Here is a 27,149-nt window from a genome sequence, read left to right on the forward strand (position 1 = left end):
ACAGGAGATGTCAGAATCCTAGTCCTGACCTCCACAGGGTCTTCCGAACTTGGGGATGGGGTTTGCATCCTAGAGGGCCCCCCTCATCCTCACGGCTGGCATGGTCTCTCCTGTCTTCATAGCTGCCCTGCAATTAGAGCATTCCAGGGGACAGGGAGGAAAGGAGCGGGGCACTACTGTCCTCTGAGCAGTGTTGGGATGCCTCACTTTCCTTGTGAGGCACAGAAAAATATTTATATAAGTAAACCCAACTGTTTTAAAATGTTTTGGCCTAGTCTTAATGCACTTCCCACCTTCCAGTGAAGGCACAAAATCCTTTGGAGGAGTATGCGCAGCCACATGGGGTGAGAGCCTTATAGATTTAAGCTAGAGCTGTGCACGAATGGCTTCTGTGTAGAGAAATGGGAGAGGGGGCATTTCACCATTTTTTTCCAGGGCAAAGAGAAATTCTCAACAGTTTCTCAGGGGTAGCGCTCATCATAGGCTGAAGTTGTAGCACAGCCTCTTTATGTAAGATGTGAGGGGGTCGGTGTTGTGTCCAGCTCCAGGGAAGAAGCAAAACCAGTGCTGTGCCTGGGAGGCTGTCCTTTAATGCCCCTGGAGTTTTCTTCCCCGTGAAAGAGGTTTTTCTCTTTCCATTTCCCAGGGTGTTTTTATAATTTATTCTAGTGGTGTTACCTAATAACTCTAAGGTAGCTGAGGATGCTTTGTGTGGTTTGTTTCTTTTCTGTTACATGGCTTTCCATTGCTTTGCAGCCTCTCAGGCTGCCTGTGCTTCCTGGTTTGAAAAAACCCTATGTGCAGAATTGTGGGCAGCTCAGGAGGCTGTGGGAGCTGGAGAGAGGATTGTACAATGAAGAATGATACACTCATGCAGAATCCTCAGCCTCCTGCTAAGCAAGGTAAGTACAAAAAACCCAAACTCACCCCATATAGTCTCTCCAACGTTTTCTTCATCAGTGGATTTCTTTGCAAAAACTTTCTTTTCTGTCAAATTGAATGAGAATGATAAAAAGGGTAAGAGTATATTTTGGCACATAACTAGCTTAGACATTTCAACTATCACTCGGATAAGGGCTGAGTTTACAGTACAGTTAAAAAATGCGTATTCAACCATTGTAACACAAAGCTCTGATTGTTTAATGGCACAATTTTACAAAACTAAAGGAAGTCCTGGTACTGATGGATATTTTGAATAAATGATTCCTAACAAGAAATTAGCAGCATCTTGGAATGAAGTAAGATTATTTTAATTAGTAAGCCTCAGTGCTAGAAAAGATGGAGTTTACAGACTGGATTCTACAATGCTGGTTTCAGTTCTAACTAATGGATTTAACAAAATAATAAGCATGTAACAACATTTCTAAACCACCTTATCTACTAAAATGTCAAAGTGGTATACAAACTAAACAAACTTGTCTAAAGCAGCTGCTGTTTAAATATGCTTTAGTCAAACTATGCATGACATGTATCTTAACAAGCCCTTCCTTCTAGGGAAAGTTAAACTATACTTCAATGTCTGCCATACAAACATTTTGATGATTCTGCAAAATAAGACCTTAGCCAATGTACAACTACTTTACCAGTCAAAACTCTTTGCAGTAACTATACTTGAATGGCCCAAACACACATTCTCTAATAAGCCAAACACACATTCTCTAATAAGCCAAAAAGCTTCCCAAGATATTTGGCACCAATTCCACCTTAAAACAACTATAAAATTTTAGGCTTCAATTTTCCATTTCCACCCAGAAATCAATTACCAGCTCTCTGTCAAAAACCAACTGCTCTTGGTTTTGTATAGGTTCTGCAATACAAGAAACACAGAAATCAGCTTTTGTTGAATTTGCAAAATATTGATCAGTGAACTCTGGTTACTTTGTTGAGAAAGAATTCTCAAGAACAAGATAGCCTTCTTGACTCTGTTAGAACTGCAGATGGCTTCTAAATTGCTAGATGGTGGTGGTGGTGGTGGTGGTGGAGGAGGAGGAGGAGGAGGAGGAGGAGGAGGAAGCCCTATAGTTGCCTAGCCAGAAGTGTGCCTTCTAGACGGAGAAGGATGTTACTATGACTTTATACGACTCTGGTGCGCCCACAACTGGAGTATTGTGCTCAGTTTTGGGCCCCTCAAGAAAGGATATAGCCAGGTTAGAGTCAGTGCAGTGTAGGGCCACAAGATTGGTGGCTGGTTTGCAGGGGATGCTGTATGAGGCGAGACTGAGGGAACTGGGTCTCTTCAGCCTGGAGAAGAGGAGACTCGGAGGGGATATGTTGGAGACATACAGGTATGTGAGGGGATGTCACACGGAGATGGGTAGGGACCCGTTCTCCCCTGCAGAGGAAGGCAGGACGCGCTCCAAAAGAGCAAAGTTCAGAGAACCAAGGTTCCATTTAGATGCCAGGAAGCACTTCCTGACAGTAAGGACCCCGAAGGTGTGAAATGGGCTTCCATGAGAGGTTGTTGAGGCCCCATCGGTGCGGGTGTTCAAGGATAGGCTGGACAAGCACATGGTGGGAATGTCGTGAGCAGAGCCGGGGGTCAGACTAGATGGCCCGGGAGGTCCCTTCTGACTCGCTCTGTTTCTGTGTTTCTATTCCTTGGTGGGAAGATGTACAATTTGGAGGGCAACACTCCATATAAAATGTAGCCAAAGCTGAGTGTTTTTCACGCAGTAATCTGTCAATTTTTAAGTTTATTATTAATACTCAGATACTACCTAATATAGTAAAGTTTGCAAATGATTCACAGATAAATATTTTAAAAGTCCATTTAAATACACTGTTGAAAATAATTTCAAGTACTGTAACAGTACAAATTGTATTTAAAATTCATTGTTAAAAATTGTATTTTTATCCTCCTCAGCGAAACACTCCTGTAGCAGCTTATGTACAGCTAGTTAAATGAGATGATGCCTGTTTGCAGGTGACCATATAAAAGACATAGCACTTAAGCAAAAAGAGATGGGGAAGGGAGGGGAAAAAAATAAGGTTTTTTGTATTTTTAAAAGCAGGGGTGGAGGAATGACCCTGTTTTTCCACGAATGCTAATTAGGCAGCAGGCACAAAGAACCACTATGGGTTATTTCCCTTAATGATTCTGCAGACCTGACACTCTTGAGGAACTGCTCGAGACAAAAACCCTCTATAAATCAAGTTTTCCTTCTTGCGCACTTGGATTTGCCAGCAAGACAATAACCCACTCAGCCACTACATGGAAAGCACCCACTTATTTTTATTTATTTATTTAAAGTATTTCTACTTAATCACTTTATCATTTAAGTTGCTGAAGTTACATTGGCCAGTAGCTGAAGGCTCAAAAATGGGAAGATAATACAATAGGCAACACAATACTATGCACAAAAAGAAAACTAAGCCAAGAATAAGAAAAGCAAAGATTTGCTATTAACCTACACTCTAGATAGATCCATCAAGTCATCCCAAGCAAGCAACATTAACAACTGTATTAAAAGTACTTCATTGACTCATAACCTAATATATCTATTTCACATTTGTGAAATATTAAAGTAAAAGTAATATAATACACCATAAGAATACTGGCACAAAGGAAATAGGCATTTTTGTAAAGCGACACAAGGGGGCAAAAGCAGCATACAGTAACCACAAACTCAGGGACAGTAAGGATCTGAGGGATCCATTGGAGGGGTGAAGAACTGAAGGCTTTTCTCAGCTTGGCTCCATGGATACTCTTCCATCAACCCTGCACTGGCACTGATGCCAGTTATGCCAGCACACATCCTTCCATTTTTAAAACAGCCCATGGTTTGCGCATCATTTGTGCAAATTATTGCACATACACAAAAAGAGAGTACGACTGGTAAATTTGCACAATTTGGACCCCCCCCCCCCATTTTTGGAGAAATTTTATACAAATCTGAAATGAACTGTTTGAAAATTCAAGCTAACTTTAGTACTTCCCATGTTAAATGCTACAACAACTTACAAAAACAACTTCAGTCTAACAGTCAGCCATGACACATACAACTCACACTTAGAGGTAACCAGTTTCTGACTCCAAATTTGCAATTTCACAGAAGCTGAGCTCCCTCTGCTCCCACCTTGGATTGTTTTTCATCACTGGATAGGCAACGTGTTGAGAAGCCATCAAGCTCAAATGGATCAAATTTCCTAGTGTTGCACATCATGGGGCCAGTTCTACTGGGATGCTAAATTGGGTGACTGCTTCAGGCAGAAGATATAGTGAGAAGCAGTCCATAGTGGAAAGGTGTTGGAGGACGGAGCTTTGTGAGCCCCACAATGTGTCGTGTCCCTGATGCAAGCCTGATTCCCTCTGGTGTGCTGTTCCTTTGCCAATATTGAAGTAAGACTCGACTGCCAGTCCAGTCAGTTTCTACATGTGGAATAGGAAGCATTATCTTGTCCTTTGTCTTCAGCAGGAAAAGGTCTGCCCAGCACAATTCCCTTCCAATATATGTTTTGCTATGGCAATAACTATGAAAAGCTCATGGGATGGAAACCCACTCCCCACCCTAGTCAGTGGGCACCCTAACCCACTGACTACATTGATCTTAGTTCTATATTCAAATGTTGTCCTGTTTCTCAAAAGCAAAACTTGAAGTCCAAGTGTGATATATACGGAAAGGACAGAAATACTTTTTGTGGAAACCCAAGTTAAAGTGAACAATACAAGGTGCAGCTATGAAGGACCTGAAATGTATGGGATCTGGGTGATCCTATAAAGAACAGATTTTCAAACTGCATCAAAAGAGAATGCTAGACATAGGAAGAAATGCATCACACCCACGAAGAAAATTCTCTCATCCCAGGTTAATCAAAACTGAGGGAAATGGTAATTTTTGCAACTGCAACATTTCTATGTAATAGAGGTGGGGAGATGGAGATGCTAGTGCAAGATTTATGTATGTATATATGTATTCAGGTATTTAAAGGGCACATAAAATACCCTTACATCCTTTGAATATGTAATTTCAGGAAGATAAGACACACAAGATTTAGTCTCTAAACTATATCCAATTTTTCTCAAACTAGAAATTAGATTGATATATCTGTACATGTTATAAATGTTTCAGCAATTATAGCAATGTTTTGGAGCAAACTATCTGAGGAAATGGAGAGAGATCACAGGATAAAAACATATAAACTCCAACAGTTGTTTTATTGGACATATTGTGAGAAACAGAAGTAGTATGTCATCAGTAGAAAGTACTGGTTGTTTGCTAACTGCTGCCAGACTAGTTCTAGCAAAACATTGGTGATCTGCACATCATGCTGAACCCTCCTGTGAGTAAGCAACCATTTTCTTGCTAATGCGAACAGAGCCATTTTCTTGCTAATTCTGTTCTGTCAGTCCTCCCACATGTATCCCACATGCTTTTGCAGCGGAATTTGTTTCCTTGTTCCCAACATCAGCACCCGTTTTGAAACTGGTTGGTTATAACCTTCAGTTCGAGGCAGAATGTGCTGGCACAACATCTGAGCACTCAGTGTGGGCATCAGCTTTTTAGAGCAGTCACCAAGATGCTCTCCAGCAGTGAGTCTTCTTTTGTGTGGGCCACTGCTCCCCACCCACTTTCTTCTCATTACTACTGGCTTGACAGGCAGTCAGCATGTAGGGAATAGCATCTACTGTTCTTTCCTGCTCCCACCAGGGTCTGGGCCAGAGCAAGAGGTGGGTGAATGAGCAGGTTGCAATGGAGAAGAGCAGAAGCATCTTCAAGAGACTTTTGTAAGTGAGCCTCTGTCGGGGTGCACTTACTCTTGACATGGGCCTTGGCTGCACCAGCCTCTCCCTTGTAATTCCCGAATAGCTTAATTCTTCACCAGAGCATCCGATGTGTGGATTGTCTCCTGCCTTTACCTTTGACAGTGGCCCTAACTTTCTTACTAACACAACTGCAAGTAGGATTGTTCTAAAAATTGTTCTAATTTTTTTCTAAAAAAAATAAATAAAAATTGGATAAGTTCTAGAATAATTCCATAAGGCAATACATTGACACAAAAATTTATGAAGCATTTTATTAGCAGTTCTAGAAATAGCACCAAAACTTTACTAAATTTAATACTCTTACTTTCACTTTTTAAAAAATCAAAATGCAAAATCCAGTGCTGCATGAGCAGAATTCCACTAGAGCATTGGGACTCACCCTTACTCTTGCCCTCTTCCATGGACCTTCACACCCCCAAAATATTATCTGGAAGGTGTTTCTAGAGCAGATTTTGAGGGTGAACAGGGGCTGCAGAGGGACTTGGAATTCTTGCCTCTCCATTCTGCTGATGTAAGTTGATCAACTGGCAGGCAAGTTTAATTAAGGTCAATCATAAAACTTGAAAAATATCATTAATGAAGGCATTGGCTTCCCACTGAAGAAGTGCAAAGTACACTATTGTTCCCATTGGTAAAACGTTGAAATCAGCAGCCAAACTTTTTCCTTTTAATTAACATCTTCTCAAAGAAAACAGGAAGGCAGTAGGAAAATAACAAAAAAAAAAAAAATAACAGAAAAAGTAAATTAAACAAGTGCGGAAATGAAAAGCTAACCTCTTTTCATTAGAATCTACTACTGTTTATTATTTGTGTATGGAGGCAGTTTAGGATCATGTACTGAAGACAATCCATGGCAGTTTAGTAATCCTGTACAGAGTTACTGGGAAAATAATAATGGTTTAATATTGTTGCATAGAGGTAATGCAAGAAAATTGCTGGATATGGCTATGCACTGTACTGTGTATTTATCTGATGTGGATAAGATCATCAGTCATTCTTTCTTGTTAAACAGAATCGTTCTGTATTCACTTGGCATATACTTGGTACTACTACCTCTGTTGTTGTGTGTCTAACGTGTCACACACGAGTTTTGGTATGTATATATACTACACTTACATTTGAGCTGAAAGGTTTGTACAAATGTATAACATTTACTCCTGGGTTGATTGATTTGATGGCTTCTGTCCTTAAAAAACTCCAACCAGTAGTCTGATTTTTCATGTGACAAGGACTATAGTCCTTTCATTATGATACCCAAAAAAGCAGCTTTTACTTTATAACAGCAGGCTGTCCTGTCCCAAAATAAGGGTTGAGGAGAAACAACCCTGAAATCAAACATCATCATATATTTCTTGGTTTTCTTCCAACCATCTCTCCTTTCAGTACCCTATGAGTGCTCTTTTGCAAGAGCTCTCATGGGACTTACTCACTACTTAGCATGCATAGAATTTCAGCCTTAGCCTTTAAAATGCCAGAAACTTCTTTGTTGTTATTGCCTGTCCATAGAAAAGGAGGCTTGGCCTTCTCCGCAGTAGCGCCCTGACTGTGGAATACACTCCCCAGGGAGGTTTGCCTGGCACTGATGTTATTTTTTTTTCGGCGTCAGGCAAAAACCTTTTATTTTGCTGTCATTTTAATGTTTAATTGATTTTAATTGGAGTTTTAGTATATTAATGGTTGGATGCTGTAGAACTGTTCTATTTATTTATTGTAAGCCATCCCAAGATGTTCTGTAGGGGGACAGAAAAACTTTTAATTGATAAACAAACAAACAAACATTGTGTCCAGAACCTTTACCTTAAAAAAAAAAAAAAAAAAAAAGCTTTTTTCCAGTGAGTAACCATTTTTGTGTTGGAAACTGTTATAATCCCACCCCACCTGATAAAAAGCTAACAACATTTAAGTCTCTTAATTTTTTTAAAGGTAAGTACCCAGCACAGCAGCACAAATGCAACTAACCTGTATATGTCTGCCTATTATGGAAATGGCAGCAGAGGAAAAACTTCCGAACTGCAGAAGGGAAGTTGCAATAATCTTTTTTATTCTCACTGACCCAACAAGCAGCCAAAGCATTGTCTCACCAAATCTGATGTGTTGATTTCAGGCAAAGACTCCAATGGCCACCCCTACTGAACAATCACATTGTTATGGATTGACTATCAGGTTTGTGTGAGGCCCATCTGTGTAGGTGTTATATCCCAAAGGACGCCTTGTCAGTCCTTGGCAAACAGACCACAAGACCAGAGTGGAGAGGAGGAGAAGCTCCTTTATTTTACCTGCGCAGGGACCAACACTTTAGTAAAGTGCGGTCCCTATGTACGGTATTACAAGCCTTTTTATAGCATTTTTTTATCTCTGGAAAAGTACTAACGTATGTCTTCGGCATGTCTCTTGCCACAGTTTCTGCTGACCACTCCTAATCGTGCTGGTATCCGGGTCTTGCAGGCCTCTTAGTCACGTTATCTTCCCTGCCTGACCTTGCTCGTGCTTCTTGTGCATAGCCATCACCACCTTGTTCCTGTTTTTTTTTTTTGTTTGTTTCGCATGTTCATGCTTACGTGACTCTGAGAGGGTCGGGGTATACCCTGTACCTTTCAGATAAAGTAGTTAGCAAGTAGGTGTGCCGTGTGCAAGGGTGGGCTAGGTTCAATAAGCGATAAGCGGGTATTCTGTGCTGCTAGCTAGCCCAGTTCAGTAGGCTGCTGTTCAGAGCCTTGGATCTGACCAAGAGTAAGGCAACTGTGTGCAGGCCTATCTTGACCATTTGCATCACTCCCTGGCCTATAAGCAGTTCCCAGCTGATATATTTGTGTGAAATAAGTGCCTTGGGTTTACTCAGTTCTAGGAGTATAAGAAACTGCCCACTGCCGACTCAGACAGTAGATCCATGTAGCTCAGCAGTGCCTGCACAGACTGGCAACAGCTCTTCAGAATTTCAAACAGGGCTTTTTTCCAGTCTTAAGTGGGAGGTCTTGAGCAGGCATCGAAGCTGGAACTTTCTGTGTGCAAAGCAGATATGCTGCCACTGAGCTATGGCCCTCCTCGTAATTTTATGAAGATGATATCCAAATGTGCCTACAAAGTGCTTTCAGATTGTGTAGTCTTCCCATGATTACTTAGGGCAAAGAAAGAGGATACTCCTTTTTGAATGCCTAAGCCTTCCCCAGATGGCTATTTCTGATGCATAAGTACTCAGTGAGGAAATATTTTCTGCAAAATAACTGATGGTAACCTCACCAAAATGCATTTCCCAAATTATTTCCCAGTTTTTGTTTTTCCTCCTCCATATTCTCCCTTCAGAGAGCACAAAAGGATTCATTCTCTCTATATTCATAAGAGATAGATTAGGAGGGAAAAAGAAACCCTGTAATCTACTAATGTGATGCATGTGAAACTGTATGTTGTATGTCCATCCTTTCTGTGTTTAACTTGTATGTTGACTTAAACATATGTCACAAAGAGGAAGCAGGTCTCCAGTCTGATCAGCCTAAAACTTCTTAGTCCTTGACAAGAACCGATTTGTGTAGTTGTTCTCATTCTGGTGGAACCAGTGGGTCTGTTCACATGTAACGGAAGCAAATAATGGACAGCGTGCCTTGTGCAAGCTGTTTCCATTAATCGTAAACAACTTCTGATTGGTGCTATCAGAGGATGTCAGCATGATGTGCAAACCTGAACTAATCTGTTGTTTGTGGGCTAAGCAGCAACAAACCAATAGTCTTGGGTTAAATAATTCAGTAAAACTGAAATGTCTGTACTTATGCATAGAAGGGTAGAGGGAGAAACAAAGTGCTCGTTTGAGTTATGAGATGCATCATTGAACTCTGTCCAAAGTCTCCTTTACTGACTCATGCACTGTTTGCTGAGAGGAGTCAAGTGCTGAACTAGATAGTCTGTAAAATGAAAGGGATTTAGGTGATCCCACCTTTGTTAATACATGCAAACATACCCAATCTATATTGCAAACCTCATGTGTAAATGGGGGAATGGTGTCGTATCTTCCACCCAGCTGATTTTGCCCCTAAATGCTCCCCCATATGGGAGCTTAAGAAAGGGGAGAAACTTTACTGATGTCAATGAAGTCATCTCTCCACACTTCTTTGGACATCGCAGGATTACCAAAATGCTATATATATTAGTTTAATGTCTAGTTCAGTGCTTCTTGTGGCAGGCAGCACTTGCATCACAGCAGAAGTACTTAGGATCAACTGGACATTGTGCATTAGTTTTGATGAGTTGCTGACTTGCTCACTCATTCCTTCTCTTCCTCCAGACCTCTCCTCAGGCTGCTGCTGTTTGAACTCCTTCACAGACGGTTGGATGCTCTGTTAACACTCCAACTCCATCTTTGTCTCCTAAGAAAAGTTTGGGAGGGGGGAATGTTAGTACATTGCTAGACCTGGAGGCCAGCTAAAATTTGAGGTGCAAGCCCCTGGGTCCATGACGAGCAATTCCCAAACAGTTGACAAACCTATTGATTTGCACCTACTATGTACTGCTGAATAACTTCTCCTTTGTGTAGTCCTCACACAGTGTCTGTACATGGCGGGTGCACAATTAATGCATCTGTAAGAATTTATTTTTAAGTACCAAGATTTAATTTCATGCTCTGCCTGCCTCATAGTGCTCATTACTGATGCATAGTTGCAACATGTTCAGATTTATTCTCCTGTTCCACTCCAGTGTACAAATAAACATTGTAAATAATGTACTTATATTTAAATATTCTGATGTAACTGGAATTGAATGCATTGGTTATGTTTGCAGACTTCAGGGCCAGCATCAAGGGTAGGCAGGGGTTAGCATCTGCCAGGGTGCTTCTGTTTGGTCTCATATCCAAGCAGAGGTGCACTAACAAAAGTGTTTTGGACTTGTTGTCAACCTGCCTCTCGTTCTAGTCAGACAAGCAGGTAGTGAGATGCAGGGACAGTAAATGGCTCTCCCTCCTTGCCTATGGCCTCTCTGCCTGTGAAGCAAGTAGTAGTGGCAATCATAGGAAAGAAGAGAAGATGCTGGTGGTGGCTGGAAGGTGCAACCAGGAAGCATCACTGATTGAACCAGTTCCTGACCTATTATTTGCCTGGACCAGAGCAACATAATGTGAAGTTGCACTTGAGCCAAAATTAAACTAAACTTTAAAAATAAGTTTAATTCTAAAACATGTTTTATTTATTTATTTATTTATTAAAACATTTTTATGCCGCCCCATTCGCCGAAGCCTCGGGGCAGCTTACAACATAGATAAAACAATAAGCTAAAATATCCATATAAAATAATCTTAATTAAAACACACATTATAAAATAAGCCGCCCTGGCCAGATAAAATTCAATTATATTTAGCATTTAAAATGTTGCTTAAATAAAAAGGTCTTAGCCTGGCGCCGAAAAACAAATAACGACGGCGCCAGGCAGACCTCTCTGGGGAGCGCATTCCATAACTTAGGCGCCACCGCTGAGAAAGCCCTTCTCCGAGTAGCCACCCTCCTAATTTCTCTCACGGAGGGCTCCCGGAGAAGGGCCTCTCCCGCTGATCTCAGGGGGCGACTGGGCAAATATGGATGTAAGCGCTCCTTCAGGTAACCAGGACCCAAGCCGTTTAGGGCTTTATAGGTCATTACCAACACCTTGAATTGTTTGGGCTCTTAGCACAATTACCTGGGAAGGAGTAAGTCCAGTGAGATTACCTGGGAAGGAGTCCAGCGCAATTACCTGGGAAGGAGAAAGTCCAAATTCTGAGTAGGGGCACACAGGATTGCATGGCAAAGAGCTTAGGGCTGAGGTGCTATAAAAATGGAATAAGGAAATAAATAAACGAGACTGTTTTTTTTAGCCTGGAACAGGTCAAAGTATTAGAATGAGTCCTGTAGGCCCTTCTTATCCAAACCACTACTTCATCTGACACCAAGCCTTTGTGCAGAAAATTCAGAATTAACACTAATCATGTCATTGTATTTGCTAAACCCAGGTCCAATGAGGCAAGATGAGCATTTAGTGCTAAGTCAAAGATGTCAGGAACTCTGTTACTAGGCTACATAGTACTTGTTTCATTGTTAATACCATAGTGGTGAAGACTGTAGCACATAATCTGAATCCTATATATGAATATATGAATATATATATGAATATATATATATAATATTATATATATATGTATAATACGTACTAATAGAGATCTGTGGGAAAGGCTCTGCTCTGGGAACTCTCCCTGGAGAAGGTAAAAAGAACATCTACTCAGAGAAGGGTCTTCTCTGTGGTGGTGCCCAGATTGTGGAATGCGCTCCCCAGAGAGGTTCACCTGGCGCCGAGCCTATATTCATTTTGGCACCTAGTAATCTTTTTATTTAAGTGTTATTTTAAAAATCAGCATTTAAATATTTAACAGTCGCTTTTGATTTATTTTTATTGGTTATATATTGTGTTATTGTATTGCTGTATTGATTGTTGTATTGAATTTTGATTTTAATGTTGTAAGCCGTTCTATGTTATACATGAAGGACAGCATATAAATGTTTTAAATAAATAAATAATAGGAAACTCTTCCAAATGTGGATCCTTCATAGTCAAAATGATAGTATGCACAAGATTCAGGAGGACTGGCAAAATCCTAGAACTGTGCCCCCTTACGCCTCCCAGAGTTACCAAAACAAAACAAAAACCTGTAGGTAAAATTCCAAAGCAGCCAAGTATTGATTGAGCATGCTCAACAGGCAAGGAATGCTCACTTACTATTACAGAGGGGGGGAAAGGGAAACTGTGGGCATTAAATCAGTAACATTAAAATTGAATATACATAAGATAAAAACAACAGCAGGCCTACAACAACTGCATTCAAGTTAGTGCAAAGGTACAGCAGAACAATAAATACAAATAAATGCAGAGTTAAAATTGGTTTTAAAGGAATTAAAATCTTTTAACTATTAAAATTCTGGGTAAATAAAAAAGGTTTTTGCCTGAAAGGATTAGAGCGTAGGCAACAGGCACACCTCCTTGATAAGCTGATTCCACAAGTGCAGTGCTGCAGTTGAAAAGGCCCTTCCCCTAGTTGCCACCTTCTTTATTTCCTTAAGTGGGGACTTTCTGAGAAGATACATGTGTCATTGCTTGTGGAACATTTTTGCATTGTGTTCTAGAACATTACATCACAATGAATGTTCATTTATGTCATAATACCATCAAAATACGCTCCCATGGCAATATTTCAGGAGTACTACAGAAGCAAACTGTCCAAGTAGATTTCCAGGGTCAGTTGCAAGGCCACGGAGATTGCTAGAGCGCAATTCTCAGACTGTGTGATGGAGCTGCTTGGGACATCAATTTGAGCCAGTCCCTCCTTAACATAACCAGGTGCAAAAGAGCGCAATAGCTGAGTAGAAGAAAGATCAGGAGGAGAGCTTTTCTCATCCTTGATACGAGACGCTGAATCAGTCAAAACCAGCTCCAGAACAATTCAAGATTCACCAACTAAGCCTTGTGTAATCCCAGCCTCACCTCGCCAGAGATGCGAACATGCAATCTGCCTGTATTAATTTGCCTAGTTTAGGTCTGGATCAGGTTTCGCTGTCCTCACACCCAGCCCAGCAACGCCTACATATCCAGGATAATAGCAGTGGCAATTTATTATCCGACTTCCATTTCTTTGATATAGGAGGCTGGGGCAGCTCCTCAAAACGTTCTTTGACTAAAAGCGCAAAGCTGGACATTCCGTACCGCCTAAGGCTCCGGTCCTGTGTACGCTTACTTGGAAGCCCCATCGCTTGCAGTCGGGTTTACGACTGAGACAACGGCAGAAGTACGTGGAAAGCGTGAGTCTCCCAAGGCGTGGCTGCCCTTGCCGTACTGCAGCTGTCGGAGGCTAGAACTGTCTGTCTGGAGTGCAGCGGTCCCTTAAAGAACATGTTGGGAAGCTCAGGCGCGGGAACCGTGGGGGCGATATGCAGGCGAGAGGACTGAGGCGACCGTGAAGGAGCGGCTCCGAAGGGCGCTGAGGCAGCTGGAAGAGCCTTACGGCGGAGACGAAGCGGGCTTGCTGCTCTGGTGAGCGGGCGACGTCTCTCGACACAGCACAGAATGAGGAGGAGGAAAAACGGAGTGAGGGGAGGACTCCTTCGGCTCCCGCTCCGCCACCTTCACATAGCGGCACCTCTGGCCTTTCACACGGTCCTTGAGCCCTACTTTATTCCTCAAAATCAGTATGCCCGAATGCTAACTCCCACACTAGGACACACCACGACGAATAAGCGTCGACTAGCACGAGCCCATCGCGACTGTTAAATCTCGCCCCCTCCCGCGCGCGGGGGCCAGTCGGTTTCCATGACGTCGCCGCCCGCGGCAACCAATGAGCCCGAGCCGCTGAGGCGTGGCGACGGCGGGGGCTCCTCCTCTCTTTATGAGAGGCGCTTGCCCTCTGAGGTAGCGGCACAAGCCTGGTACAAGCTGCGGCGGGCGGACTCCGGCAGGGGGGCGCGTGGAACAGGCCGAACCTTGGGCGGCTGCGAGTCCGTCCTCGGCGATGGGGAACACCGTGGCGCGAGAGGATTTCGAATGGGTCTACACGGACCAGCCGCACGCCGACCGGCGCAAGGAGATCTTACGTGAGTGCGCGCGTGCTCTCGCCGCTTCGTGCCGCGCGCCCGCCCGCCCTGGGGCTTGTCTTCCGCCGCCCTCACGCGCTTAACTGTCTATCCCTTCCCCCAACGCCTTTTTTGGAGACGAAGAAGAAGAAGCTAGCCCGCTGCTCTTCCCCTTCTCGGAAAGCAGCCGGGCAGGGCTGCCTGGGACGCCCGTCTCGTCCGTGGCCTGGGGTTTGGCATCTCTTCTGTTCGCGCTTTCTAAGGAGGGCTTTCTCCTCGGAGGCGCCGACGCTGCCCACTTATAACTGAAGTGGCGGCGGGATAGAGGCCCTGCGGCTGAGCTGAAGCATCAGGCCACCCTCGAAGAGCTCGTCCTCTCTCTGCCCGCCGGCTTCGTCTGTCTTAGTTCCGCTGCTCCGCCATCCTGTTGAGGATAGCTGGTTTCGAAGCGTCTTATTCATGACTCCCTCCTGCTAGGAGTGGAGCCGAGGTTTTGGATGATGAGCCTACGGCTGGGCTCAGCCTTCTCCAGTCCCGTGCCCTCCAGATGCTTTGGGCTAGGCACTCCCAGGATTTCTCACCATTCAGCATGCTGGCTGAGGATGAGGGGAGATGAAGTCCAAAACTTTTGGAAGGCACCAGGTTAGGAATTAGCCACAGCGGCCAGAGTTGAAATGCTCTTCCCCTAGAAAATAGTGTGCTTGGGTGGCAGCTTTCAAACTTCCTGTCTTTCAGAATGTTGTTTCATGTGTATGGATCAGTGGGATTTGGAGTACATTGTAGGATACACTCTCAGACAAGGTTTGTGAGGTCCACTGTGAATCCACTGTGCCACCCCTTGGCAGGGTTCATATGACATGAAATGAGATGTGCACAAAGGTGGAAAAGAAACCACTCTGTAATCATGGGCCGATACTGCATACCTTGCTCTTGTCAGCTTACTAATCTAGATACCATATATGTAAATTTATTTATTTATTAAAACATTTTTATGCTGCCCCATTCGCCGAAGCCTCGAATTGAGGTGGAGCTCTAGAATATCTGGGTTCCCTCCAGATGTTCTTGACTGCATCTCTCAGCATGCCTCCATCTGCTGACTGGACGATGCTGGGAGTTGTAGTTAGCACAATCAGGAGGCATCAGGTTGGAAAAGACTGCCCTAGAACATCCCAAAAGTTTTGCAATTGTGCATAATGGGCTAGCAAAGATAGGCAAACTATCTTTCTGCAACATTTTTTCATTGTCCTGATTTCCTCAGATGGGATCATCAGCTGTGCCCTTTGCTTGACAAGATATTTGTAGTTAAAAATAGCACTTTGTGATGTATGTCTTTTCCCTGTTCTTTTGTGGAACAAAACAAATTCTAGATGTCCAGACCAGCTTTAAACAGCTAAGACAAGTTCATATGGGTTGGGCTCCTGAAACAGCTGGCAGTACCCCCCCAATTGCTATTTAGAGCTCTTCCGGGTCACCTAATAGGCCCTGGATGACCCTGAAAAGCTCCACTGGATGGAAGAGAGGAGAGAGGCTGAATAGAAGCTGTGAGATGTTGTTTCTTTGTTGCCCTCACTGCCTCTAAGTATACCTGGCTATAGGCACTTACCAAGATTCAGTTGTCTGCCTTAGCAGTTTTCTTCCATTTGCACTCAAGCTGTTTCCTAATTCGTTTCCTTATTCTCAGGTCCTATATATAGCACAGAGCTTTATGGGTCCTACTACAGAGAGGATGTTCAAGAGTAATCACCTGCATCATCTTTGTATTCCAGAGATCAGCCAGGGATTTGATAGAAATTCCAGCCATATCAGCTGGAAAACCCCCAAGGGCTTTCTGGAAACCATCTGGTTCCATTAACTTCTAGGGGTGGACCATCTCAATAGGTTTCCGAGAGCCTTATGGAAGGGAAAAGTTGCCATTAGTCTAAATCATAACAGGCAGTGTGATCTGACCATGACAAAGGGGCTAATTCAAAGTCTTTGCCCTCAAGTCAATATTCTAATGCGCTGCTGAAAAAGATCTAGTATGTCCATGGCAGTCCCTTGGTTGTCTGGTTGTCAGGTTGTCATAGAGTCCATGAAATCCTGAGCTGTTTCAAATAGAGCACTGCAACTAAGACTACTAAAGTCAGCTCTGACAGGGAGTCTGTTGAGTAGCAGGGTGCATGGCACATCCACAGAAATGTTCATCGGCGCTGCTTGCCCAACACAAGATGCAAACACTCCACACTGGTAGTCAGATGGACATGGAGCATGAAGAAAAATAAAATTATGTGGACCATGGTCCATATACCCCTATTCACTGGTTCTTGAGTCTACCCTGATGTTGGACCAAGTACCCCAGTGGGCATAGCTGGGAGAGAAAAATCCTCCTTGTTCAGGGCTCAGTAATGCTACCTTAGTGATGCATGTCAGATCAGCCACATTATTCACTATTAAATTATGGATGAGGGAGGCCTTGATTTGGACTAAATTAACATTTAAAAGTAGCATCTGGAAATCCAGGAGCAACTAAGCAACCACAAGACCTGTAGATGCAAGAAGGGCTGGAAGATGGCACTGCCATTAATTACCTGGGTTGTATTCCTCTAGCGTGGGTAGTCCTCCTCCCAAGCACTGTGTATCCTCCTACCTTTCATCACATTGATTGCCCCACCTCCACACATCCCCATACTTGGCTTCATGTCTTCCCTGCAAGGCACATTCCCAGGCCCTAAGGAGTTCAAGAGAACTCTGAGCACATTAAAAATACCAAAACATATATGTTAGGAGCGTCCACCTTCACCCAAGGGGTGAATTCCTTTAGGATCATTGCCACCATTTATTTGGACCTGCAGATAAAAGTCGCCAAAGGAAAACATATCTGGCTCAGGTTTCCAATCAGTTTTGAAGGCAGCTTCCTTGTTGGCTAAACCAACAACTCAGGTGAGATGCAAGGTCTCAGTCCAGCAAAACAACCAGAGGAGGGAGAAATTGGTTGGCAGATGAAAAAAGTCCTGTTTTCTGCCTTGCAGGGTTCTTGCAGTTCTTAGCTGATGCAGAAATGAATGTTCGTGATCAGAGCAACCTTTTGGAAATTAAATTGAGTGATAGTAAGGCAAAAGCAGAGGTCTAAATTAGAAGTTGGCCATTTGTGACCTTCCAAATGTTTTGGCTTAAATCTCCCATTGTTCTTCCCAGTTGTATGTCAAAAAACCCCATTTCTGGCTCCTGAGCTAAATGCATCTTATTCCTGTTGGCTGGGGCTGATATGAATTAGAAGCAAACATTATTTGCACAGCTGCAGGTTGTGCACCACTGGTCTGAGGAAAAATACTTTATATTGGGATTGGTAGGCTGATGTGCTTGTGATATTGCTGAATGTGGTATAAATTTCAAACAGAACAGTTGCTTCTGTATCATGTTAGTGTGGCTTTTCAACTAGTTTATGGCTCAAATGGGGTATATACTATTTATTCAAACTTCTAGCATATGGAAGGAATTCTGTTGAAAGCAAAATCCAAATGTTAAAAAAGGTTCTGGCAGGGACTTCAAGGTACTTGTGTTGATTATGGACTTTTTGATGTTATCTGCCTTTTTTTCCCCTCTACAGGAAAGTATCCTGAAGTAAAAGCCTTGATGAAACCAGACTATGGTGTGGTCTGGTTGACTGTACTGATGGTGGTTGCACAGCTAGTTGCCCTTTATTTAGTTAAAGATTTGAACTGGAAATGGGTTGTATTTTGGGCCTATGTTTTTGGCAGTTGTCTTGATCATTCCATGACTCTGGCTATTCATGAGATTGCACACAACAGTGCCTTTGGTCATTCTAAAGCTGCATGGAATCGATGGTTTGGGATGTTTGCCAATCTCGCACTTGGCATTCCTTACTCGGTATCCTTCAAGAGATACCACATGGATCATCATCGTTATCTTGGTGGCGATGGAATTGATGTGGACATTCCAACTGACTTTGAAGGATGGTTTTTCTGCACCCGTTTTCGAAAGCTGTTATGGATTATTCTTCAGCCTCTTTTTTATGCCATTCGACCTCTCTATATTAACCCCAAACCAATTTCTCGACTTGAAATCATCAACTTGTCAATTCAGTTTCTCTTTGATGTTGCAGTATACTATTTCTTTGGAGTAAAATCACTCTTTTACCTGATAGCAGGAGCAGTTCTTGGATTGGGTTTGCATCCTATTTCGGGACATTTCATAGCTGAACATTACATGTTTTTAAAGGGATATGAAACATATTCTTATTATGGACCACTTAATAAGCTTACATTCAATGTTGGTTATCATAACGAGCACCATGACTTTCCTAATATTCCTGGAAAAAGCCTTCCACTGGTAAGTACATAAGTGCATATTTCTTAGCTTTTGCAACAAGCTACTTAAACTGTTCATTTCACATGCATAAACTTGCATATAGCTGATTAGATTAAGTGCTGCTATTCAGTGCTCTGATTTGCAGCTCTAGGTGGGCAGGTCTATTTTAAGTTTGCAAAATTAAAGTGATGTGCCATGTGATCTTAAGCACGCTTTCATTAGGATGCTCAAGTAAGTGAAGGACTGGAGAAGTACCAATAGCGTATATTCAGTTAGTGAGGTGTTCCTGGAATACTTGCACTGGTTAAAGTTAAGTCTTCAACACAATCACATGGCAAGGACAGACCTTTTATATTCCATATTGTGGACACTATCAAGCAGTTCTTATCAGCGGAATTGCTTGGCAGCCAGTATATGAACAGAAGTAGGCTGGCCCAAGCACATTAATGAATAGCAAGGTTCAGACTGGAAGTGGGGTTTGTAGCTCATGTGCATAACACCTGTGCTACATCCAGGGTGGGCTTGCCCAACATGCAAATGAGCCACAGTGGGATTGTTGTTTGGAACAACCCAGGGGGTGCCTGACAATGATGTTCTCTCAGTTCTCCAGCTGGTATCCCAGTGTCTTTCATGACAGAACTATCAGTTCAACATTTGAGAGCTAAAGGATTATATCATTTAGCAGGAAATCTTGTTTGCCACTCTGGCAAGCGCAGCTACAGTCTGACCTGCATGCACATTTACTGGTGATTTTCATTTGACCTTGCCAGTTGTACCTATATGCAGTCTCACCATGTCAATTTCCACATACTTTACCAAGCATAAAAATGGGTAATGATCAGAGTTGAGTGCGGAGACAAGATGGGTTCTGAGTACTCTCCACAGTTTTGATAAAGCCCCAGGTCTCAACCTACTGCAGAAAAAGGAGCTGTTAATTGATCCTTTTTGTAGGCCCTTTTTGGAATACTCATTGGATTGGTTACTGCAAGTCCTTGATAGGTCTGAAAAAGTTCCCCAAGCAACAGCTGCATGGGGCCACATTGGGACCACTGGTGCTAAAACCTTATCCTGTCCTGGCAATCATACATTAAAAAACAATCTGGGAATTTTCTGCATCCTTTTTTAGCTAGGATAGATACACACATTTCACAGTTGAGAAGCAGATTGTAGGGAGAATCATACAGACTTCATGGCTTGGAAGTAAATGGAGGAAAATATGATGCAAGTTTCTTCTCCACTTACTTTGTAGCTATTACATCTGTCTATATTTCCCCTCCATTTACTTCACACCCATGAAATTTGTATATATTTCCAGTAAAAAGTTCTGTTCCTTTTTTTGAAAAAACAACCCTGAAAGGTAACAGAACAGCATGGAGTAAATGGGGTGCCAGCACAAGTGAGCCTGACACTCCTCCCTTGTGGCCCAAGTTTAGGATCCTCTTGAATAGTATCTTATCAGTCCTTGGTGCAATCTGAAATGTGCAGGGCACCTGGTAGAGCCTAATCTTCTCCTTTCCCACATTGTTTTTGTTGTGACTCAGTGCAGGAACCATGGCTTAAGCGATGGCCAGCTTCTGCCCCATCCCACCTTTATAAATATCTAGGCTGAGGAACAATTCTGGAGAATTTGAAAGTTTCCTTGTTATTTTGGGATGTTTTGGTTGATCTAATAAACATAATGCTTTGCTGTGGATTTTCCAATTCACATTAACTGATCTTGAAATGGTAGCTAGCTAAGAAATCAGGCAATTCATAATTTACATAGAAGAGCAGTATATCACACTGGCACACTTCTCAAAAGGCTAGCAGAAGTGTTCACAAATCTTGCTGCTTGTTTATTTATATTTCCTGTTTATGTATTTATATTTCTATACCAGCCAAGGGCTGAAGCTATTTTTTATTTTACAAAACTGAAAAACCAGATTTAAGTAACTAACACAAATTAAGACATTAGAGATGTAGTGATTAAGAGCATGGGACTGGGACTCAGACGATCTGGATTCTAGTCCCCACTTGGCCATGGAGCCAACTGGGTGACTTTGGGCCAGTCACAGACTCTCAACCCAGCTTTTCTCACAGGGTTGTTCTTGTGGGGTAAGATTGAGAGCAACAGGGGGAGAATGATATGAGCAGCTTTGAGTTCATTTTTTTAAAAAAGTGGGATATAAATAAGACATAAGACCACTGACATAACATCCTATTACTATTTAGAGCCAATTAAATGCCTTATCATAGAGGACAATCTTAACTTGGTGCCAGAAGATAATAGAGTTGGTGCCAGGTAGATCTTACTGGGGAACTTGTTCCATAACTGGGTGGACCACCACTGAGAAGGCCCTCCTCACTGCCACTAAGCAAGCTTCTTTTGGAGGTAGCAGTAGGAAAGCCCCAGATCTTGATTGTAGTGTCCAAGTATTTTGTGGCTGGGAGAGGCATTCTATGAAATATTGTGTTCCAAGCCATGTAGGGCTTTTCACATTTAAACCATTATCTTGAATAGGTGTTATGTAGTTGAACCTTCTAGTCCCAGTTAATAACTTGACTGCTGCATTTTGCATAGGCTACAGTCTTCAATGGCATCCCCATAAAGGATGTGTTGCAGTAATCTAGTTTAAAGATTACCAGAGTATAGATTAGGGAAACCAGGCCCAGATGGGGGCATAGCTGGGTTACCAGCTGAAGGTGTAGAAGGCACTCTGACCCTCAAGTGACAAAGATGGCTCAAGCAGAAACACCAGGCTATGGCCCTTCTCCTTGAAGGCAAGTGTGACCCCCGCTCCAGAAAAGGTTGAACACCTTTCATCAACTCAGAAGAATCACCCACTAACAGCATCTCAGGCTTGTCTGGGTTAAGCTTCAGTTTGTTAACTCTTACTTAGTCCATTGTTGCAGCCAAGGACTGGTTTAGCACATCCATAGCCTCCCTTGCTAAAGGTGAAACGGAGAAATAGAGGTCTACGTTATTACACTACTGAAGACAGGCATTCAAAAGTCTGGATAACCCCACTCAGTTGTTTCATGTAGGTATTAAATAGCTTGAGGTACAAGACTAACCCTTGGGAACCTCCACACTGGAGAATCCAAGGGCTTCAGCAATATCCCCCAATTACCACCTTATGAAGTTGACTATCCAAATGGAAGGAATCACTGGAATGCAATATCCCCTATTTCCAATTCAAGACAGCTGTCCCAGAAGGATACCACGGTTGATGGTCAGCTTTGACCATAAAATAAGGAAAATCACAGAAGTGTTATGCTGCACCCTACATTGTTCAGAAGGGCTCAAGAATATTGTCTCTATGAAACAATTTACTGTTTGTTCTTAAGTTGATGTAAGATAGAATACCAGATAAGCTCTTATCTCAATGACCGTTTCCAGAAGGTGGTGCTGGGGGACTATGGCTCTGCGCCATGGCAGCTATGCCATGGAGTACCGCAGTGGTCCATTTTGTCCCCTTTGCTGTTTAACATCTACATGAAACCGCTGGGAGAGGTCATCAGGAGGTGTGGGCTGTGGAATCATCAGTATGCTGATGATACCCAGCTCTTCCTCTCGTTTTCAACCAATCCAGATGAGGCAGTGGCTGTGTTGAACCGGTGCCTGGCCGAGGTAATGGGCTGGATGAGGGCCAATAAACTGAAGCTCAATCCAGACAAGACGGAGGTCCTGTTGGTGGGCGGATCGGGCCTCGGGGTAGGGGACCTGGACCTTGTCCTGAATGGGGTTGCACTCCCTCTTAGGGACAAGGTCCGCAGCTTGGGAGTGCTCCTTGACCCAGAGCTTTCACTGGAAGCTCAGGTGACAGCGGTGGTGAGGAGTGCTTTCTTTCAGCTTCGGCTGATCCATCAGCTGCGCCCCTACCTGGAGTACGACTGCCTGGCGACAGTGACACACACGTTGGTGATTTCCCGACTTGACTTCTGTAATGCGCTCTATGTGGGGCTACCCTTGAAGATGGTCCGGATACTTCAATTGGTTCAAAATAGAGCTGCCAGGCTGCTGACGGGGACTGGGTGTTATGTTCACATGACTCCAGTCCTCCGTCAGCTTCACTAGCTTCCCATTGAAGTCCGGGCCCAATTTAAGGTGTTGGTGATGACCTATAAAGCCCTAAACGGCTTGGGTCCTGGTTACCTGAAGGAGCGCTTACGTCCATATATGCCCGCCTGCCCCCTGAGATCAGTGGGAGAGGCCCTTCTCCGGGAACCTTCCGTGAAGGAAATTAGGAGGACAGATACTCGGAGGAGGGCTTTCTCTGTGGTGGTGCCCAATCTATGGAATGCGCTCCCCAGAGAGGTCCGCCTGGCGCCGTCGTTATTGTTTTTCGGCGCCAAGCGAAGACCTTTTTATTCAAGCGTCATTTTAATTGTTAATGTTATTTTTATTTTAAAGTTTTTTGGCCAGGGCAACTTATTTTATACAGTTATGTGTATTTTATACTGCTATTTATGTATTTTAATCTATTTATTTGTAAGCCGCCCCAAGGCTTCGGCGAATGGGGCAGCCTAGAAATTTTCTAAATGAATGAATGAATATTTTGTTTTATAATTATAGCTGAAGAAAATGGCCCCTGAATACTATGACCATCTGCCACAATATAACTCTTGGATAAAAGTACTCTATGATTTCGTGATGGATGATACTATCAGCCCCTACTCACGCGTGAAAAGGCACCTGCGTGGTGAAGTGATACAGGACTAAATTATCAACCAAAAAATTACTTTTGTGACCTCCAAGGACATCGCTTCATTCTTATTGGTACATGATGCATTCAAGCAGTATCCTGATTAGGCTGGAATATTTTAGAATAAGATGTTTGAGGAATTAAAATATTGCCAGAACTAGAATATTCCGGTTTTGAATATTTTCTATAATAGTTTACTACAATCTGTGCATAGTGCTAGTCTTAATGTTACCTAATGTATTTTGATAGCTGTTTGCTTGTTAACGCCAAACATTTAAAGAACAAACCAATATTCAACAAACACAAGTACTTGTGATTATACTTGATGCCCCACTGGCTTTTAATGTTAACAAAGCTTAATTTAAATTACGTTCTAGTTAAATTGCAACATTGTTCTAATATAGTAATATAGTAAATGAACAAAATGCCTTGTGGCACCACCCCTAAATTGCACCAATCCAAGTGCTAACTCAGTTGGTGTATATATTACAAATGTTATAAAAAGTACCAGAGCCTTTGGTGCATGCTAGTGTTCTTTTCTCCAAAATAGTCATGCCAAGTAATTGGATATAAAATACCAGCTGTACATTCCTTAGGCATAATACAATTAAAATTGGCTGTGTTCCTTCTCTTTCTATGTATTTGTGTGCATGCATAAGAACAATGGAAGTTGCTCATGCTGTTGGGTCATCTGAGACAGGCGGAATGCCTTGAAGTTTAGAAACTTTCTTAATTGGGTAAACTTTCTCAAGCTGTTCGTGAGTCCATTCTGTGGCTTTATAGGTTTGTTCACATGTAAAGACAATCCATGGGTTAAATAAAGACTGGTCTATCCAGGATGAGTGGGGAGTGCACTGCCTGTAGCATGCCCACCTCTTTGCTTTTAATTTCACAAACTACATTATATTCCTTCATAACTTGTGGAGTGTGATGACCCAACCCTGCTAACAAGCTGTTAAAATATAATTTTCTTAGTGTGTATCACATTTCTGTTCACTATTTAAATGAATAACTTTCCATTTTATTGCCTTGCAACTCATGGTATAATATGCAAGTATTATAGTCTGTATAGTAGTATTTCCAGTTCATGCAGCACACGTTTGATGCATTGTGAGCAACTTTTCACAAGAAGTTTCACTAAGATATTAAGCTCATGAAGTTCTCTGCCACAGTATTGTATACAGTAGTCAGATGGAAACTGTTGTAATCATTTAGCACTTCACACAAAGGTTGGCTGGTCCAGGTTATAAAAGCATTGAAGAGCACCTTGCTCATTGCCCCAACTTCTGTATTTGTTTCAATAGAGAGAATATACCGATAAATTTTAAGTTCTGTCACATGCTTCCTATATTGTGTGCATTTTTTGCCTGTCCAGTTCTAACCACTACATACAGAGTTGTTTGAGAAATGCCTGGTTAGGAACCTGATGTCAGGAATGTAATATCAACATAAAGTGCCAAGGCAGCTTAACACAAGAGCCTAATTCAAATAGCAGTTTGAAGAAAATAGGATCACATCACATGTGGGAATTCTAAACTTTGTACACTTGCTAAGTAGGTATTTACTGTACTGAAACCTAGCATCCAGTTTAGCCAGAAAATGGTTACACTTTTTTGCAGTGGGGAAGTGGATATCTTTAAGAATGTTGGGTTTGGTTTTGTTGATAGGTTGGAGTGCCAATGATGCAAATTCTACTAATCATAGGGGAAATAAAGATCTAAATTCACGTTACTAGTGCTCTACCTCCTAATGTTAGGCAAGCTTTGTGGAAATGAACCATGATAAAGGAGCTGTGTGCTACGTCTAAGAATTTCATCATGTTCTTACCTGGAAAAAGATGTGAAGATGAAACACACTACTTAAGTACCTCAGATACATCTCAAGGTTCTAGTAAAAGAAAAGAAAAATATCCAGCAGAACTGATCCCACAAACCTGAGGATACTCCCTGCATTGTCAGCCTCATTAGCCACAAGCACAGACCCTGTAGACTTGGGCTAGGGTCCTTCTTTAGCCACTCTTAACTACCTTTTCATTTATAGAAGCAATCTCACTTCCCACCCCTGCTTTTTCCTATTACCTCATGTTTTCAGGATACTTGAAAGCTACACTACAGAATGTCAGGCAGTGTCAAAGGACACTGCTCAATAAAAACAAAACATACTCCTGAACAACTTTATTCTGTGAATTTGTAAGGTGAGAAACATTGCATTTTTAAAGAAAGCTGGCAGGCTTTTCCAAATGATGTAATGCTTATTTACAGGGAAAATAAGGTACTTTCCCCTTTACTGCTTCTAGCTAAAAGACTGTTTATAAGTGGGATACTGAGAGAATCAAATCAATGCATCAAGATGGAAGGTTTTTTAACATTCAAAATGTGAAGGACAAGGTGCCCATTTCTAACACAGCAAGCAGGGACCATATGTCAAATGATTGCAACACAGAGCTCCTTTTAGAAAAAGTCCAGCAATTCCGAGATTAAACAAAAGTGGAGGGAAAATTATGCTTCACAAAAGGGCTTCTAGGAAACGGTCTAGCAGAACTCTTGGTAAGCAGTATGTTGATCTCAGACGGTCATCCAGCTGTTACCTGCTCAATGACTGGCGCAGCTCTTCATACATTATTTGGTCCTAATGATATCCAGCACAGGGAGGGGAGACAAAAACAAATGTATTCAGTAATACTGCAACATTTTCTAGGCTTCATGACAACTTGCTGGCAGGAAAGCTAGCAGGAAACAGCTCCCTGTGCCTAGTGCCAAAGATCTGGCTCCACTATTTACAAAAGAAATCTAGGAAAAAGCAAAGCAGCTAGTTTCCTAAGCTTCTCTAAGACCTCAGTGGTGTCTTAATTTATTAAACCATAGCTTGTGCAGAAGCATTCCCTACTGGCAGCAAGACTCCCACCCACTATAACCAAATAGGAAGGCAGATGACATGCTGCTGGTGTAACATGTACTATCAGATCAGATGCCTAGAGAAAAGTGAAAGAAGATGACTTGAAAAGGCTCAATATTTTAAAAATCTCTACTCAATAAGTGGCTCCATGTGTAATGCAGCTAAATAAAGATGTAACAATCTAAATTTATTACAGGCTGTCTGTATGGAGTTCTGCCTCTACATCTAGTCACAGGTCCGTCTAGCTCAGGGGTCGGCAACCTTTAACACTCAAAGAGCCATTTGGACCCGTTTCCCACACAAAAGAAAACACCGGGAGCTGCAAAACCCTTTTGCCATCTAAAATGAAGATAACACTGCATATATCGTTTTTTACCTTAATGCTATGTATATTTTCATTATGATTTAGCTGCAGCTCTTGTTCAGTCACTAAAAACTGTTATTTTTAATCTTACATTATAAACTAGTAGGACTCCTTTCATATATTTTGAATAGGAGAACAGCTTCCTGAAGAGTCAAAGTCAGTGCTAAAGGGCTGCATGCATTAAACAGCAAACCCCGTAAGTTCATCAGCAGTAAAAGCAAATGAATCTACCCACGTATCATTAAACGTTTGGTTTTCTTCAGAAACTTTTCTTCAATTTATCCATGATTGGCCTACCGGGGGAAGTCGCAGATATAGGTATGTTTAGTGACTGATGAGCAGATAAACAGTCAAGTGCTGTGAATTGTGACAGGTCCCAAGCGCAGCTTTTAATATTTAGATGGAGATTACATTTGGACAAAGAGAATCTTTTCAGCAGGGTTTGAGTAACATGAGAGCCTGCAGGAAGCTTGTTCCACTCTTTCCTTGCAATGTTACAATTTACTTAATCTGCTAGGGTGGCATTCCTGAGTGGACGCCTCATCATCACCTATTGGTATTTT

The 27,149-nt window shown here is 42.4% G+C and overlaps 2 protein-coding genes across 2 annotated transcripts in view; one reads left to right on the forward strand and one right to left on the reverse strand.

The window, feature by feature from the left end:
* Nucleotides 1-14,180: 14,180 nt before the first annotated feature.
* DEGS1 (delta 4-desaturase, sphingolipid 1) lies at nt 14,181-24,664 on the forward strand. The gene is made up of 3 exons (XM_044433212.1): nt 14,181-14,355; nt 17,921-18,663; nt 23,198-24,664. Exons 1-3 carry the CDS (start codon nt 14,274-14,276, stop codon nt 23,342-23,344), a joined length of 972 nt encoding a protein of 323 aa, XP_044289147.1. The 5' UTR covers nt 14,181-14,273; the 3' UTR covers nt 23,345-24,664.
* The window catches only part of NVL (nuclear VCP like), a 65,894-nt gene continuing 62,382 nt past the window's right edge, over nt 23,638-27,149 (reverse strand). Inside the window, exon 23 of the mRNA XM_044432972.1 lies at nt 23,638-25,955. Within this exon, the coding sequence (XP_044288907.1) occupies nt 25,911-25,955 (45 nt within the window). The 3' untranslated portion in view covers nt 23,638-25,910. The remainder of the gene's footprint in view (nt 25,956-27,149) is intronic.

This window comes from Varanus komodoensis, unplaced genomic scaffold (assembly GCF_004798865.1).
Source record: "Varanus komodoensis strain SLA01 unplaced genomic scaffold, ASM479886v1 scaffold1, whole genome shotgun sequence".
Lineage (NCBI taxonomy): Eukaryota > Metazoa > Chordata > Lepidosauria > Squamata > Varanidae > Varanus > Varanus komodoensis.

Excerpts from the sequence above, each read along its gene's own strand:
- DEGS1 (XM_044433212.1), top strand. The coding sequence starts at position 14,274 with ATGGGGAACACCGTGGCGCGAGAGGATTTCGAATGGGTCTACACGGAC. Across the intron at positions 14,356-17,920 it reads CCGGCGCAAGGAGATCTTAC|GAAAGTATCCTGAAGTAAAA; the intron begins GTGAGTGCGCGC and ends TCCCCTCTACAG. Across the intron at positions 18,664-23,197 it reads CTGGAAAAAGCCTTCCACTG|CTGAAGAAAATGGCCCCTGA; the intron begins GTAAGTACATAA and ends TTATAATTATAG.